The 17622-nt window shown below is 38.1% G+C and overlaps 1 protein-coding gene across 16 annotated transcripts in view; it reads left to right on the forward strand.

Annotated features, from left to right (window-relative positions):
* Positions 1-17622, forward strand: part of CACNA1C (calcium voltage-gated channel subunit alpha1 C) — a 572293-nt gene that overhangs the window by 381039 nt on the left and 173632 nt on the right. For all 16 annotated transcript variants that reach the window (XM_088141261.1, XM_088141249.1, XM_088141247.1 and 13 more), the window contains exons 8-9: positions 12672-12775; positions 16673-16845. In XM_088141261.1, coding sequence (XP_087997387.1) covers positions 12672-12775; positions 16673-16845 — 277 coding nt within the window. The remainder of the gene's footprint in view (positions 1-12671; positions 12776-16672; positions 16846-17622) is intronic.

Below are 17622 nucleotides of genomic sequence, written 5' to 3' on the forward strand. Positions count from 1 at the left end.
TTTAATTTTCTTCTCTTGCCCCACAGTGTATGGGGCAATCTGTATGAGGCAAGATAGTCTATAGCAGTATTTCTCAACCTTGGCTGGCTGGGAAATTCTGGGATTCAAGTCCACCCATCTTAAAGTTCCCAAGGTTGAGAAACACTGGTCTATAGATTGATGAACTTTTACTAAGAGAAATAAGAAAAAAACTGTTCCAAGTTTCTGAAACTCAAGGCATTCTCTTGAAGAAAACAAATGACAAACTACTACTATATTATTGCCAGGAAACCAACATGGACAAGTCAGTATGGTCACTAGGAGTCAAGCCAACTTAACCCAAGCTGTAGCCAACAGTAAATATACTATCCATCACATACACAGACACACCCTCCAAAGTATCTTGAATTAAGATTTACTGTTCAGGATCTCCTTTTTTTATTAGCAAGAGTATAGGACAGTAAGATGGAATATTAGTGACATTAAGACAGCAACATCCTTTGGGAATTGTACTTTCTACTGTTCAAAATTGATATTAGGCTATATTTTGAGCCCCTTGGTATAAAGAAGTGCATAATTTGCTGAAAATGTGGATTTAGTTCCTCTACAATAAGAGGAACCTGGAACCTTCCTGCCAACTTCTGTCTTGATCAGTGTGTTCTGTTTTGAAGTGGATACACTAATGTGCTTGGGAAATTAATAGATGGCCCAGCAGCTTTTATGTCATTGCTTGAAGTGTGAAAATATCATTACTAAATAGGATGGAAAATTGAACACTTATATTACTGCTTGTTATTGTTATTGTCAAATGTTCTAATTGATTATGTAAATCACTGCACAATATGCCTATTTGTGCTATTGCATATATATCCTTAGATTCTTCCTGGGAAATAGAAAACTGGGACTGGAGAGGTGAAGCAGCATTACAGAAAAGCCAGCAGATCTCTCTCTTGATTATCAGCCTTGTAAAAGGCAAAAGTTCCTGTATTTTTAATCAATCGTATTTGGAGATTCAGGATCCTAAGCAATTTTTTCATGCATGTAGCTATACTTTATATTTTTTTGGAATGGATTCTTAAAGCCTTTAGAAGATGAAAAGAGTTTTAAGTAACTAAGATTGGTGAGCAGCATAGACACAAACATAGTAATTTGTCGAATAGGTAAGGAAGGAATAATCAAACTTTCTATGTAAATAACCTTTGAATTGTATGGATGCAGCGAAGGAACTCATCTTTTGCATTAAAAAATTATTATACTTCCAGTCAAGGTGATCTACTAAGCAAATATATTAAGCAAATAATCAAAGTCATTTTGAAGGTTCTTCTGAGACTCCAGGCAGGTCACATGAATTAACATTAAATCAGGAAGTTAATACAGCTTATAAGAAAATCTAATTCCAAAAAAGCTGAGAACCCAGTTCAGTTGAAGCAACAATATGCATCTTAGAATATCATATTTTATAGTATGACAGGGCTGTATGTGAGGAATTATGTATTGCTGCCATCTGGGCATAGTATCAAAATCCAGACCAACATGAGAGGAGCAACATTCAAACATATTGTACTGCAGTCATGCATTTATACATCACTCTGCTGAATAAGCTAAAGTTATCTTGCAGGCTAGCAAAGTAATCTTGTTTGGCCAATTTCTAGTTGGTTTCCCTTCTTTGTTAGCTTATCTTCACCGTGCACCTTTGTGAATGGATCAGGCCTGAGCAAAGCATAAACAGAAACCAACAGTAAGCCAGAAACCACAAACCAGCTATGCATCCTTTTTATACATTTCTTTCAAAAGATAAAATGCCATTTGAAATCTCTTTAGTTTTATTTCACTGAAACATTGCTATCATTCCCAGACTTGCTCAACTCATAGTTAGCCTCTAAACTCTAGCTCATTTACAAACAAGTTAAAAAACTTCATCACAATTCAGGTAACTGGGAACTGCACTTCTTAGTACCTTGAAATGATTCATAATACACAGGGATAAAGATGTACCTTGTAAAATCTTGTTTTATTAATCCAGACACCTTTGGAGACATGAGCTCCTGATCCTAGTTTTAGTCCTGAGCAGCATCTTCACTATGGGGATCAATAGGGCAAGAAGAGAGTTCACTCATATGAAAAGTAAGAGACAGGTAGATATTTGTAATGGATAGAAGCAAGAGAAAATCTTAGAAGCAGAGAATACAAAATATTATTCAACATGCTCACAGTCCTATTGTACATAGGAATCTAATTGGATTCAAGGACACAGCATTCCTTCCTCCTCCCAAAGTTATTGTCCTTTCCATCATGGACTATGACATCAGTCTTCAAATATGGGTCAGGGTTGTGACTATACAGAGGCTGCTTGATCTCATGATAGCCATCATGGAGGTGGTTCCCTATGAAAAGGATATTCACATGCTCCAGAACTAGTTCTGATTTTGAGTCACAGATACAGTACTTATACTGTGTGTGCACGCACATGCGCGTGTTTTTTGAGACATTCCCTGTGTTCTTGGGTTGAATTTTACAATTTACAACAGGGTTGTCATTTCTGGCCTACACTGCCGTCTCACACCATCACTACTAATGAAGTATCCTGGAATGGATGGGGAACACTTTGTGGGTATTTCTTAATTTATGGGTAATAGACTCTAGCTTACAGGATACATCATATAATGATGTAAAGTGTCATCTCTTCTGTAGGCTAGACATACTCTAATAATTTAACTATTTCTCATAGGACTTGATTTCCAGACTGTTCACAATCTTGGGAGCCCTCCTCTGAATTTGCTCCTATTTGTCTTTCTGAACTGTGGCCCAGAACTGGAAACAGTACCCTAAATGGGGGTTGACCAGGCAGAGGAGAATTGGACCACTTGGCATTTCAAAAGTGGGGAGGGGGAAAGACAAACCTCTTTCTTCTCTCTTGCTTCTTCTGGCTTGGACTACTACCTAGGGACCCCATCCAAGTGCTACTGAGGTTTCTGCTGCCATGCAATCTTGAGGGTTTCCTCCCTGGATTACCCCTGCTCTTTCTCGCCTACCTTGGGTTAGGGCCTAGCACTGCCAAGTCCTTCTGGCGTCTCCTTTCTGGCTGCCAAGCCCTTTCTTTCCTTCCATCTCTGCTACGGAGGACTCCTTCCACCAACCTGCACATTGCATGCGAACCACACTTATGTTGTCTGCTGCAGGTTCCTTTCTCCAGCAGTGTCTTTGGACTTCTTGCTTCTCTCTTTCTTTTCTTCTTCCAGCCACATTCATCCTGCTTTTTTTATTCCATTCTCTCTGAAACTTTAGCTTTTCTTCTTCTGTCTTCTGACACTCTGAAATCCAGCCCCCTTCCCCCAATGAATAAGCTCCCTACTGAGGCAACTGCATTCCTCTTAAAGAAAATAACTCGCTTTTCTCCTGGATGATGTAGGTCTTCAGTTACCAGGGAAATAAGAGGAAATGGCATTTTTTGCAGACCACAACCCTTGTCTATGTCCTACTGCTGAATGTATCCACGGGCAAGGAACTGAGAAGAGACACTAGCAATGGCTTGTATTCCTTGAGCCCCTCAGAACCCAAACTCCCTTCTCTTCTTGGTGGTGGCTTCACTCCACTGTCTCAGCCAATCACTATCTTTCCAAGTAAGGCACAATCCCACCCTTGCCACAAATCCTGAGAACTGGGTGTTTGGAAACTGTTGGATAGAACAGGTAGTATTTTTTTTTCTCCAGGCTATCTCCCTAGATTCTAGATTCAACCAATCTATCTTCCTTCCTAATAGTGGTTGGAAGAACTGCAGCCTGGTTAATTATGTCAGTTAGCTGTGGATGATGAGATATACAGGCATCTCTTTTGGAGCCTTCTGAGCCAGCTGGGTCTACTGAGAGTTCTGCCCTGGGGGTTCCTCCCACGTGAACTACCACCTCATACCATCCTCTCCTAAGAAGCCATCGCCACTGCCAGTGTTAGCCTAACTTGCAGCAGGCACTCACTTTCTGCTGACAGATCTCTTTGTTGGATTGTTGCCACCGTAGTCTCGCCAGTAGGACAAACAATCCCCACTCTGGTCTGCCACTGGGCCTCTTTGGTTGCCCCAGCCACTGTACAACTTATCACCATGAAGCCTCTTCGGTGGACTCTCTCAGTGATCCTTTTCTGGCCCTTTCCATCAAATCTGATGATAGGCCTCCAGGGAGGCCTGCTGCTGATGGACCATCACAGATTTTAATGCTCCACTGTTGTTGGGCTACTTCTTGGCCTTGCCATCCCCCTTTCCTCTGTTGTTTCAGTTGCTGCAGCTTCAGGTAAGATCTCCTGTTTTCCTGGCTCTTTGGCTGCTCAGCTTTCAGCTCTTCAGCTCAGTGGAGAAACTTCCCATGCTCTCTAGCTTCCAAAGCAAAAGAACAATGTCTTGCCCCTGCAGCTCCAAATGAAGGGAAAACCCTCTCTTTATGTTCCCTACTGAGTTGCGATCGCTCCTTTAATCTTGATGGCCCTGCCAGCGTCAGTAGTGGGGTCATTTGAAAAGGAGGCACTGCAGGGCATTCCTTTCTCCAGGACAAGCATGTGAAGCACGGCCTTCCACAGAGTAATAAGGGATAAATGGCCTTTATTTTATGATGGAATACATAGCCTGTGCATTTTTGTTAATATTTGCAACAATGAAAGACCACATTTTACATTTAAGTAATTATTCACAGGATATATGACTCGTCATGTTTAATGAGGAGCAAAAGATAATGATAGGCATTGGATTAGTCATACATACACACATACAGAATTCCAGATACACACACACACGTGTAAAATCTCACAATCCAGGCAGCAGAAGGCAAGAATTTAAACTACAAAGGGCAAATCTGTTGCCCAATATACCTAAAGGTTTCTAGGCTAGAGTAATCAATGATGGTACTAAGTCACAGAGATACTGAGAATTTCTTCCAAGAAAATTTAGTTTTCTTTTTCTTTTTATCAAACACCTAGGAGAATCACACAGCTGCATTATATCTGAACTGTTTAATTTTAAAGTCTGGAAGCACCCCCTTCTCTTTCCAGCTTAAGAAATAGAAGCAGCTGGAAAGCACCGGACTGTATATTTCACAATTTTGTATTGTACTGTACTGTACAAATCAGCATCCTAAACAGCCTTTCATTTTAAAAAATATTTGATAGGAATTTAAAACAGGTGCAAGATTATTTTATGGCCGATTAATTTGGACTGTGGTATTCTTCATGCAGTAGATTGGACTACTTGGTACAAAACTGGTAGCTTATTTGCACAGAGTGGTGGCAGCCAGAAGTCCTAAAGCCTGATATACTTTTTGGGTTTTGTTTTGTTTGTTTTTTTGGTCAGACCAATTCCAAACACAGTTGCTCAAAATCAGCAATACAGTTTCTGACATGTGGAGATGAAAAAGACATAAATGTTTTATGCCTATTGTAAAGCCTACCAATAGGCGTAACATAGTTAAAAGGGATCCCAGAAAACTAAACTCAGAAAGATAGAAGAGCCTGGCCTTGTCTTACATGCAAACGTCCCTGGTCTTCACCTCCAAGAAATATTAAATGTGCTTCTTAAGCCTCCCAAGGTTGCCTCTGCCTTTTGTGGGTGCTAACAATCTTTCATTGAGACTCTTCTGGAGAAAGGGGGTTGCAAAACTGGAAGCAGAGTTTCTGTTTTCCCTGGTTCCCTTATGAATACATTTCTCATTCAGGAAAGCTCTTTCTCTAAACAAAATACTGGGTAGCAACAATTTGATTCCCTTCCAACAGAAAGTTGCAACAGGAAATTACCCAGAAAAAATGAAAATTGGTCTTGAATTTATTTCTGGAAATGTATAAAATGTGCTGCAAGTAGGATGGACTGGAAACTTTTATGTATATCCTGTTGATCCTTTGAGGAATCTTCAGGTTTGGGCAGAAGGGGTGCTGTCTCAAAAAAAAAAAAATCAGCCAACTTATATTTTAGTGTATAACCCACCTCAAACTTTCAAAAGTTTTGAAGATTTCCTTCAAAATCATTGATATGTCTTCTTTTGCTTTTACAAAATTGTCTATGGGTGTATGTTTTAGTGGTGGGGGAGGAGGGAATCATTAGCAATCTTATAGAAAAGGCATGGCTTTGAGGTGTTGAGTTGGAAATTCACCCTTGTTGGAGATGAAAATGTTGGTGCAAGTACCTGTTCCTGTCTGGTTGGCAAATTGCTAAATGTGTGCTCTAAGGTGACAGTAAATGTGTGCTTTTCATAGATATGTTCAGGCCTGATGGCTACATAGCTGAATGCGTCTGGGGTAATGTTTTGTTTAGGATTTCTGCCCATAAGGAGTCATTGTTAATTCATGGATCAGCTGAAAGTTCTTTGGGTAATTCTCAATAATTTTACCAGGGTTTTTCCCTCTCTTGCCTTGTTGCACTTTGGAAAGTGGCTGAAAATATAGCTCCCCTCCAATTCTCCTGCAGCTATTGCTGGCAGGGTGCCAAACTATCTTGCTGACAAGCTGACTTTTTGCTTTTAATTTGTTGTCCTTACAGAAGAATGTCAGACCATCTCTACCTGGGTTAATCTATCTAGATAAATTACCCTTGCATAAAATGATATCCTGTTCATTGACTATTATTATTGTAAGTACATATATAGCATCCCAATGCCAGTATTTTTTACAAATGTGCCCATTTCTTTCCATATGAATTCAAGCAGCGGGTATCACTGGTTTGAAATATATTGTGCAAAGTAGCATCTTCCCCTTTAATGGATAGCACTTAATTGCACTGAGTTGCTCATTGTTCTTGTAATAACTGTTATCCTGCTAATGACTGTTATCCTGCAAAGGTTAAACTACCACATAATGAAGGAACCAAGGAATGGCCTAAACAATTAAAGCAAGTCTTGCAAAAAAAAAAATAGAAGCTTAATCTCTAATGTTGATACCTACTTTATAAGCAAAATCTGGTTCATTTTCTTTCTCACCTTGAACAGTAGCTCATTTCTGTCTTGGGCAACTGTAACTGCAAAGCAAGTTCTTTTTAGTTTTGTATTCACTGTCATCCTAATTCTAACGATATTTAATTACGTATTAATTTGGGCCTTTGAGTCAGTGTTGACTCCTGGTGACTGCCTGGACTAGTCCCTGTAATTTTCTTGGCAGGATTTCAGAAGTGGTTTGCCCTCACCTGCTTCTTCCTAAGGCTGAGAGGGATTGGCCCAAGGTCACCCAGCTGGCTTTGTGGCTAACGGAGGACTAGAACTCATGGTCTCCTGGTTTCTAGCCTGGTGCCTTAACCATTACACTCAAATGGCTCTCAAGCATATTTATTTGGAAAGTTACAACTCAAAAATTCTCTATCTCTATTCCTATTTCTAGAAATGTCCCAATATGTCCCTATGGCTTGCATATTTGCAAATATGCTTAGGTCTGGAATTGTAAGGATACTGTTATTAATTGGGGCTGGAATGTGCTATACCACTAGGTGCTTAAGATGGAGTACAGTATTTGCTGTGCTTCGATAACAGTGGAAACAGCCAACATCAATGCATTTGGCAAACGAATTCACATGATGTTGCAACAAGAGCTTAAATTTTCTTCAGATTAATTATTGCTGTTGGACTCTAGAAAACACAGACCTCTTTATTAATAGAATTTAAATCTTCTTGGAAATAGGACAAACTCTTTCTGCAAACTGGAACAAAGAAGGAAGATTGGGGTTCACAAAAATGGTTGCACTTTTTATAGATTTTAATGAGCGGTCACACAACTTCCTATATGTTTCCTCCCTCTGTTACACCCAAAACATCCCTTAGAGAAACAACTTCTGATTTTCAACACTTCATGCTACCGTTGGATAGATTGAAAAGGCAACCCATTTCAACCATCAAATATCTATATGAAATATAGAAATATTTCAGCCACAAAGACAGTTCACATATCTAATTTGATTACAAATAGCAAGATTGAGAGCAAGGTGCTGTCCCTATTTTGATTTTCACAAGATACAATTGCAGATTGCAGGAGAAAATATCCACCCATTATATGAATGGATGGATTTTTTTATTATAGCCAAAGGCCACCAGCTTAAAATAGTTTCCAAGAACAAAATGTTCATATAACAATACAGTACACAATAAAACAGACAGTATCATAATAACAGCGAAATTATATACTAAAACTGGAAAGAGAGATGAATGGCCAGCCTGCTGCCATCCCCTCATTATCTGTTGCAACACTTGACATGCTGCCATGCAAAATTTTGTTATATTTTAGGTTGCAACAGGCAGGCAGTCTGTTAAAAAACCAGGCAGAAAGGAGTTTATCTGGGTGGAGCTAATGTGTATTTGTGATGCTTAAACAATATCATCTTTTCTTTACATTAGTCTGCTTCTGCTTTTGGAACTGCTTCACCTTCTGATTAAAATAATATAAAATATAAGAAAGTAGAATATTAACTTCTACTTAAATACTATCTGAGTAGCTATTGGAGTTACACATACATCAAATAAAGACAACTGGATTATCCTATGTAATGAATAAGATGCACTTTGGCAAACTCCATCAAGAAGCAGCTGGCCCAATACTGGGCATATTGCAACCATTAGACATACATGGGGGGGGGGGTTCAACATTTTTCTGGGAGAAGACATGTTTCTTACTCAGCTCCTGAAGGGAGGGGGGGTGTTTGAAGTTTACCATCTGCCTCAGCTGCAGATCAATACTGCAAAACATGCAGCAGCTTTTAGTGAGTATGATAGCATGATTGGGCTATTGCAAGAGATCCTCAGTGAACTGGAAAACTTTCCATTTGATGATGCTAAAACCCAACGAAATACAACAAATGAAGGCAACAGCATAGAAAGGGGAAATGTCACAGAGTTCTTCATGCTCGACCACCTGCTTCCATTTACGTTTCCAATGTTCTAGCTCTCACTGTCTGACTCACTGTTCTCCTTTGAAAGGCATAGGCAAGCAGGCCACTAAATGCTCCTTTGCTAGATATTCCTCTTTTTACAAGTGAAAGTCTGGTGGCAAATCTGAATAGTGTTTTTTACCCCAATTGGACAATCAAGGCCCTGCCTTTTGACAGTTGTCTTGCTCAACTTGACAAGAGACCCTGGAATCCTCAAGATTATTTTCAGATAAGTAATAGAATTTTTCCAGTTGTGTATCAGGGTCTTTCTGTACCCTTATCTGGGTGATCTCTTCCTACACAAAACATAGACCAGGTTGCAAAAGAAGGCAATCTGACCAGTTCCCACAAAAGTTTGTGGTACTTGATTCTGATTCTGCTATCTCATCATTGAAAAGGGAAATGGTGGGTCTTAAGAACAATGGGATTTGAACAAAGTCATGGGTTTCAACATAGATTTTGACCTACAATTGGTTTTCTTCAAACGATTGTCTCTCCAGTTACATAAACTGCCTGACTTCCCTGCAAAGGTATTTGCTTTAATAAGCATCCTGGGTTCCCCAAAATGCTGAGTCAATCTTGGGAAATTGAAGAGAGAGTGGGAGCTTTATTTGTGGATCACTAGATTTCACACCTAAAGAGTTATAGGGAATTCCTTGTGGAGGCTCTTAGTAGGTTTGTTTGTTTTGTGTTGTGTTGTGTTGTGTTGTGTTGTTTTTGTGCCTTCGAGTCAGTCTTGACTCCTGGCGACTGCCTGGAAAGGACCCTGCAGTTTTCTTGGCAAGGTTTGGGAAGTGGTTTCCCTGGCCTCCTTCCTAGGACTGAAAGGGAGTGATTGGCCCAAGGTCACCCAGCTGGCTTCATGCCTAAGGCAGGACTAGTACTCACAGTCTCCTGGTTTCTAGCCCAGTGCCTTAACCAGGCTAGATGATTAATACATGAAACTGGCTCTTCTCTTAGTAGGTATAGAAGAATATATGTGAAGCACAGAAGACCATTTGAAATCTGTTTGATATCAACCTGTTCTTATGGATAATGGCAGTAGCTCTGATCCATCTTTAATATCCTAATAACTCTAAGAACATGCTGAGCAAAAAAGACTGCTGGAAGAAAACATTTTGTTGCTTTTCATAGTCCTGTAATAGATCACTTGGTTTTTGTTTCTGTTTTTGCACAATCGTGGCCATTCATTAAGGTCATTAGGAGATGCCATTTTCTCTCCTACAACCATCTTCTCATTAAATTGTAAATGTAGGCAAACATCCTGGTTGAAACACCCAGAATGTGAGATTTTCTGTTCCAGAATATCCATATATCTTTTTTCCCCCCCTGGGTTGTTCCAAAATTCACTTAAGAGGCTGCATACTGGTGTCTTTTGATATTGCTATGTTCCTTCTTTTTTACATGCTTTATGTGGATTTTTCCTAGGCTTTTAAAAAGGAACAACAGTAGATGATATGAATCTCAAGTGCAAAAGCCAAATCAAAATCTCACAAGTAATAGTAGTAGTTTATTGTAGTATAAGCAAGAATGCAAACTGTGCAAGTGAAAGTGATAAAATCCATACCAAACTTAAAATTTGCTTCAACCAATCCCATTAAAGATACCATAGTCCAGTGAGATTCATTGCCAATAAATAAAATCTGCAGATATATATCTCACCTTAAGATTCTATTGGTTGGAAAATAATTAATGTAACATTCATATTGGTGTCCTGGCCATTTTTTAAAATACTGAATTTATGGGTATATTAGCAGAAGGCACTAAATACATGTGAAGACAGAAAACAAAAATGTTAAAAGGAAGTAGTTTAGAGGAGCACCAAATACACTGACCCTTGAAGGCATTACTATACCACTTTGGGTTGATTACACTCTAGTGGTTTTCTATAGCATTAAAAAGCATTTGTTCACAAGTAGTGCAATCCCAAGTGAGGCCTGGAAGTAGCAGAATGGTGGGTGTTTCTGAAACTTCCAGCTTACGTTAGCAAGAATAGAAGGTATGCTGACACTGTTTCCTCTGTACCTTTCTGCTAAGTGCATATTTGTAGTTATAATTTTTCCCTAGCAGCAGAAATTAAGGGCAGGGGGTTAACTGCACCAGATTCAAGGTTGGATTACGTGATGGGTACGTATCAAAGCTATTTTGGATGTAAAGCTAGCATCCTGCTCCATCCCAGGAATGACCTGTTTGGGGCCTTTCTGTTAAACCAGAACAACCTTTATTTTCTCACCTGGGAACTGTGTGCTAGCCCACCATGGTAGAACCTCTTTCTGATAGTGCTGCTCCCCTAGAGAAGACTTGCAAGACTCTGTTATTTGTAGCCTATCTCAATAAATTGTAGTTTTCCTGTTGAGTTGATTTTCTGGTCTGATCTACCTAGTGGGGGTAACATTGCATGAGGATTTGTTAATGCATCTTAGGGCTACGATTAATGCAACATTAGCCAAAGAAAAAGAAAAGTGCAGGACACCCTAGTTATAGACCCTTAGAGATTCATGGGACATAAATATTTTAAAAGGGGAAAGGAATACAAATATCCTTAGTTTAATCCAGTAGATGTCTTTATCTACTGGATCCTCCAAAAGTTACAGGATCCCATTTGTTCACTCAGAGGTATCCACAAAGTATGATTTAAAAGAAGTCAAGATGGTGGATGTGACAGTGTGATTGCAGTCAAGATGGTGGTTGTGATTGGTGGACGGACATAAAAAATGAGGAGTTTCAATCACACTGTCACAGCCGCCATCTTGACTTTCTTTACCGTATCCTGCAGACACCCCTGCATTTACTTATCAAGCATAGAGTACTATGATTTTCTCATTCCTTTTCTTTCTGTTACACAAGGAACTCCCAATGGTATAAACATTTCCACAGGGCATCAGGGTTCATTGTTCATAATAGTTTTAGCTGCTATCCCTAAGACTGTTGTCTTTAAATCCATGGAGTTATCAGAAATTGAAGGGGCAAATCAATTCAGTTACCACGTTGATCTTAGTGTCCATTGTACTGTATGAAACAGAGCCAGGATTAAACATTTGTACCCCAAGAAGAAAAGTCACATTATGCTTTTCTTTTAATAACCAAGATGGGGGTTGAAATTGGGGAAATATATACTTTATTAGATATGTGTGGCCTGAAGTCATTACTATTTGTAATTTCCTCATAATGCTGGACCTGATGTGAAGCATTATTAAAAGATCGGTGCTTTATTCTGTAGTAAGCTAGTAACTGTTATAGGAATTCTTGGATAATATTAATACATATTTTGGACATTATTTACTGTAAAAATCATTGTGTAAAAGAAAGCTCTCCAATGAACTGCAATTCAATTTGGCATTACAGGAAACTGATTTTTATTTTAATAGATTAAAAAAATTTAAGACAACAAATATCAAGATTTCTCCTGTTTCTTTATTATTATTATTATTTTCTAATTTATTGCATTAAGGTAAATTAACCTACTGAATATTGGTTTGTGGTGCATTAATTCATCAGTTGCTGTCTAATTTTTTAAACTACCAGAAATGATTTCTTATTGGTAGGGGGCACCTGTTTTTCCTATTTAAATAAATAAAGGATATGCACATAGGAACACTTCCCCTTCTGTAATCTGAGCTCTCATGAACACTTTCTGATTTCCCATAATGTTTTGAGCCACTGGATCTTCAAATTAGCTAAAATTAAATAACAACTAAAACATTTCCAACTCTCCAAGTCAAATAGATAGGCCTGATATGCAAACACTCTGTCTTCTCTTCCTAACCATTTCTGCTTTCTGTCTCTGTCTTCTGACTATCCTCCATCTTTCCAGATGCAGGACGCTATGGGCTATGAGTTACCCTGGGTGTACTTTGTCAGTCTGGTCATCTTTGGATCCTTTTTCGTTCTTAATCTGGTTCTTGGTGTGTTGAGCGGGTAAGCTGTTGGTTTTGGTGTTTTCTTCTCCTCATGCTGCAAGGCAAGACTCCAGGATCAGGGTTCCTTCCATGTCACCAAAATTGCTAGCTTACAGTAAACAAAAGCAAAGATCTTGTTTAATGGAAGTTTGCGTATCAATAATAAGCCTAAAGGCAATTACGTTACAGCATGATTGTATAGTAATACCTCCATCCAGACTGGAGGGCATAGAAAATTTGAAGATTCCTAAAGAGATGACTCCTATCTCTCCTTGTGTTCTTAACTGACTCAATAAACATTCAAGTTCAGTGCTGGTGGCTGAAGTTCCCTTCAACTGGAGACTTGCAATGCACAGGAATTAACTTTTCTCACTAATTATCATTCCACTCTTCCAGGTCAATGATGCCATAGGAAGGGAGTGGCCCTGGATCTATTTTGTTACACTAATCATCATAGGCTCATTTTTTGTACTTAACTTGGTTCTCGGTGTACTTAGCGGGTAAGCAATACAAGGAAAAAAGGTTTTCAATTGTTTTTGCTATTTATTTTCCTGGCTTCTAAACTGATATTTCTATTCTTTGGGGGGATATTGTGGATATAAGTGTTGATTCAGCATCTACATTTCACTTGGTAATGTCAATGGGCTTTGACCAAACCCTATAAAGTCATAGTAATAGACACACAAATTGAATTCATTTTGTGGCATAATGGCACCAGAAAATTGGGCAGGATAGTGTCCTTCTCAAAAATCAACAGTATTAGAACTGCAAAAAATTGAAATTTACCCTGAAATAAACTGCTATTGTAGAAGAAAAGAACTGGTATCATAATTAGTAAGATAACAGCTAACAAACTGAGAAGTATTATTCAACACTGAGTGGCTTATGTGAACTCACAATGAAAGGCAGTGGTTGGTTTCTCTGATACCCTAAAGAGACTGACAGTCTTACACCATGTATCTGAACATTTGTGGTCCATACATACTGATCATTCAAATAAAATTATATTGTGTTATTTAGAGTCCAAAGATTTTTTAAAATTGCCTTGTTTGTGCAAATTAATGGAGTGGTTATAGGGATTTTCAATAAAACTTTGACCATATAGGAGATACAACTCTATTTAGGAATGTTACATACATACATATATACATACAACAATCAGTAACAAATGAGGAATGGAAAAATACAGAAAGTTGCAATCTAGTGAAACACTATTCTTTCTCAGTTCAGAACTTTCCTGGTGAAGCTTGATTTAACCATGGAAGACAAGTTATTCTCTATAATCTCTAATCTGCTATGAGATAATAGGTGACAGCATTCACGGCAGTGGAACTAGTTACTGGAAAGATGTTTGGTTCTTCTTTGTCAGATATGTTCAAGCTGAGGCAAGACCATCATCTTTGCTTTAATTTAGATTCCTACGTTGTGCAGGAATTTGGACTCAATGTTGCAAATTAAGACTATAATTCCATGTATTCCATGTTTATCTTTTACCAGTTGGAATATATCAGTCTATTTATAATTTACTTTCTTAATATGACAGCTAACAAGTAGAAATACTTGATGATCATTGTAAAATCAGTTTGGTCCATGCAAATGCTAAGTTAGGGTTTAGTATAACTATAGCTTGTTGGAATACCTGAACACATAGATGCCAAGAGATGAATTTGGTACCATGGTTTAAAGTTGGTTTATGAAACTTGCTTTATTAATCTAGCTGAACCTGGTAGCCTACATTATTCCTGGTTTGTTTTTGTGTTCTGTTCTCTTTTACCAATCCTGAAATTGCAAGATACTAATAGTTGAAAATAATAATAGATTGATCCCCAGATTAAATTGTGGTCCAGTGACTTTCCCTCCAAACTCTTCACTCATCCTCAGTCTTCCTTGAAACTTCACTGGGGGCAAGATAGAAATACAGGTCTCCAAATAATCTCCATTCATGTCTTTATCACCTCCTGATTGGATTATTGTAATAAACTTTATATGGGGACTGCCTTTAGAAACCTCAGCAGGTATACAGCGTAACTGCACATATGCTTCCAGGACAGATACATTACTCCCATGCAACACCACTACTATAGCAGCTGTATTGGTTGCTGATTGTTTCCAAGCACACTTTAAGGAGCTGGAACTTGACTGGGGCTCACTGTATCTTCAGAAGTGCTTGTTCCAGGTAGAATACCTGCCCAGAATGTCTGCTGAGAGTCCCCATGATAAGAAGGGACATTTGCACGAAGACAAAACCGACACAACATGAAGCATAAAGCAGCAATGCACAAACATCAAGAAGATCTCCCTCAGTTCCTAGGAAACACTCCTGCAAACAGATTGGCAAAATAGTTCTATACTGCTGCTAGAGATTTGGATGTTGGCAGAAGAGATGCAGATAAAACAAACCAGGAACTAACCAAATAAGCTGTGTTGCTTTATTTTAAACTGTTCCATATAAGTAAAACAAAATTTGGCCTAATGCGATACACAAAGTTGTAGGAAGGAATGGAAATTGTAAGTGCTTCACCAAATGCCAAATAAAAGGGAATTGTGTGTAGATGCTTCTTGATCACCCATTGATGCCCACTTTTCTACCACCATTAGAACATTTTTACAACTGTATTAGATATCCCAGAAAGATATCCATTTGATTAACAGTGCTACTATATTAACAGTACTACTATAAACATAATGGTCTTCCCATGTAGAATGCTCTGATGCACAGAAAAACATATACAGCCCCATACGTGGTAGAGGCAAATGTCTGCTTTGCTGGATGTAAATTTGTATGATGCTCCAAGTGAACCAAATTATTTGTATTAAAAAAACATCTCAGGTTCAGTCCTTGAATCTGTAATTTAAAAGATTGCAAGATGGGGAAAATATATTGCTTAAGGCCAGGAGAATTACTACCAGGTAGTATACATAATACTGTAATAAAGGAATCTAACGTCTAATGCTATATGTCAATATTCTTTCTAATGTTGAGTATAAATCTTCCTCTGTTGGGTAGTCTATAATTATTAAAAGAGATTGTTAGATAATGTTTAAAATTGCAGAGCCGATACAGTGTAAGTTGCATTCTCTAGTGGATAATGTAGGACAATGTTACAAGAGATTTGACTCCATGAACATAAAAAATGAAATTTAATCTTCATTCATTCATTCATTCATTCATTCATTTAAAAGATTTATATAGCTGCCCATCTTAAGCAACTCTGGGTGGCTCACAACAACAATCTTCTTGACTGATTAAAATACATAATCTCTAATACTGTTCACCTATATGGAGTGGTGCTTGGAAAGAGGCATCCAATCTTGACTAGGTTTTCTTATTGTCCACCTTTTGTTTACTGCTTCTTGGCATAAAAGTGTGGCTTTTAGTAGAAGAGCTCTTACGCTTTTCCCACATTTGTAATTGCTCTGCCTACTTTATAGCAAAGCTTTGTCCTCTAATTAATTCATGGAGATCCTAAGAATTAAATAAAGCATCTAGTAATATTCTATCTTAAAATATTCATGATCAGAATCCTGACAATGGAGCAAAAACCCAGCCATGGGGCAGAGGACAGCAAATCAGTATGAGTACTTGCCTTGACTTGAAGAACAGATCTGCCCTTATGTTCCTAGGTAGTGTATTGAATGTACTGTTTTGCTTCAGATGTAGGAGATTTTAACAACAATAATAATCACTACATCTCAAGTTTCAAAAGTGATCTGAGATGCAGCACAGGGGGCTCACATTAGCAGTTTAAAGACCTAGCAATGTATCTGAGGAACCACAGGGCTTAAATTAACATGAGCAGCTGAGTTATCATACCAGGAAGCTTAATACTTCAAGTGCAATTCAAGTTCTTCTCTTATCTTTTCTTTCTTTCTCTCTCTCCTGTCCTTTTAATTTTAATCCCCTCCTTCTCACCAGGGAGTTTTCTAAAGAGAGAGAGAAAGCAAAAGCTCGAGGTGACTTTCAGAAGCTAAGAGAGAAACAACAACTGGAGGAGGACCTAAAGGGATATCTAGACTGGATAACTCAAGCAGAAGATATAGATCCAGAAAACGAGGATGAAGGCATGGATGAGGAGAAGCCCCGAAACAGTAAGAAACTTTCTCCTGTTTTCCTTTTTGCTCCTAGCCAGAGATGAGTCCTGAAGATGCTCAGCAATTTGAAAGACATAATGAGCTGAAATTTTCTGCTTTCCTTCAGAATCAGTATTGCTTTATAAAAATAGGATGGGGAAAATGAAGAAGTAAGTCAATATAATTATTATTGATTACAAAAGATCATGTATTTGCTTGGCATCTGTATTACAAATGAAAACTGGAATGTATTTTTTATTAGATTCCTGATAGACGTGCTTTAAAACGTGCTTTAGGCTCTGGTGATTTACTGAACTGCAATTCATCCTTTTACTTGGAAATAATTATCTTGAATGCTTCAACCTTGTGCTGGTGTTTGTAACTTTTCTGAAACATCCTTTCACCAAAATGTTTCAGGCAAAATATAAAAACAATACTATTTGTAAAGTAAATACAATACCAGAAGAGGCCCTGTGGACTTAAATAATTAATATACTGTTTGCATTGTGAGAATAATATCTCTGTAGGATCAGAATCAAATTATCATCTGTGTGATTTGTGGCATCAGATTATTAGAGAAATATCAACTCCACATCACAAATCGTGCTTTACTAGGGTGGAAAGATCATATTTCTTTGAATGATGTTATTGTTCCAGTCAGCACTGAGCTGAACTATAAGAGTTTTTCTCAAGGTACTTCTGAAGTTACTTTGTCTACAGTAAATCAAGAATTAGCCAGATTATCTTTATCGGGGAGATTAATTGGTTATCTGTCCTGTTTCTGTATCTAAATAA

This window comes from Python bivittatus, unplaced genomic scaffold, assembly GCF_059951505.1.
Source record: "Python bivittatus isolate LINGU-HERP-01145 unplaced genomic scaffold, Pbiv_v1 ctg000330_np1212, whole genome shotgun sequence".
In the NCBI taxonomy this organism is placed as follows: domain Eukaryota; kingdom Metazoa; phylum Chordata; class Lepidosauria; order Squamata; family Pythonidae; genus Python; species Python bivittatus.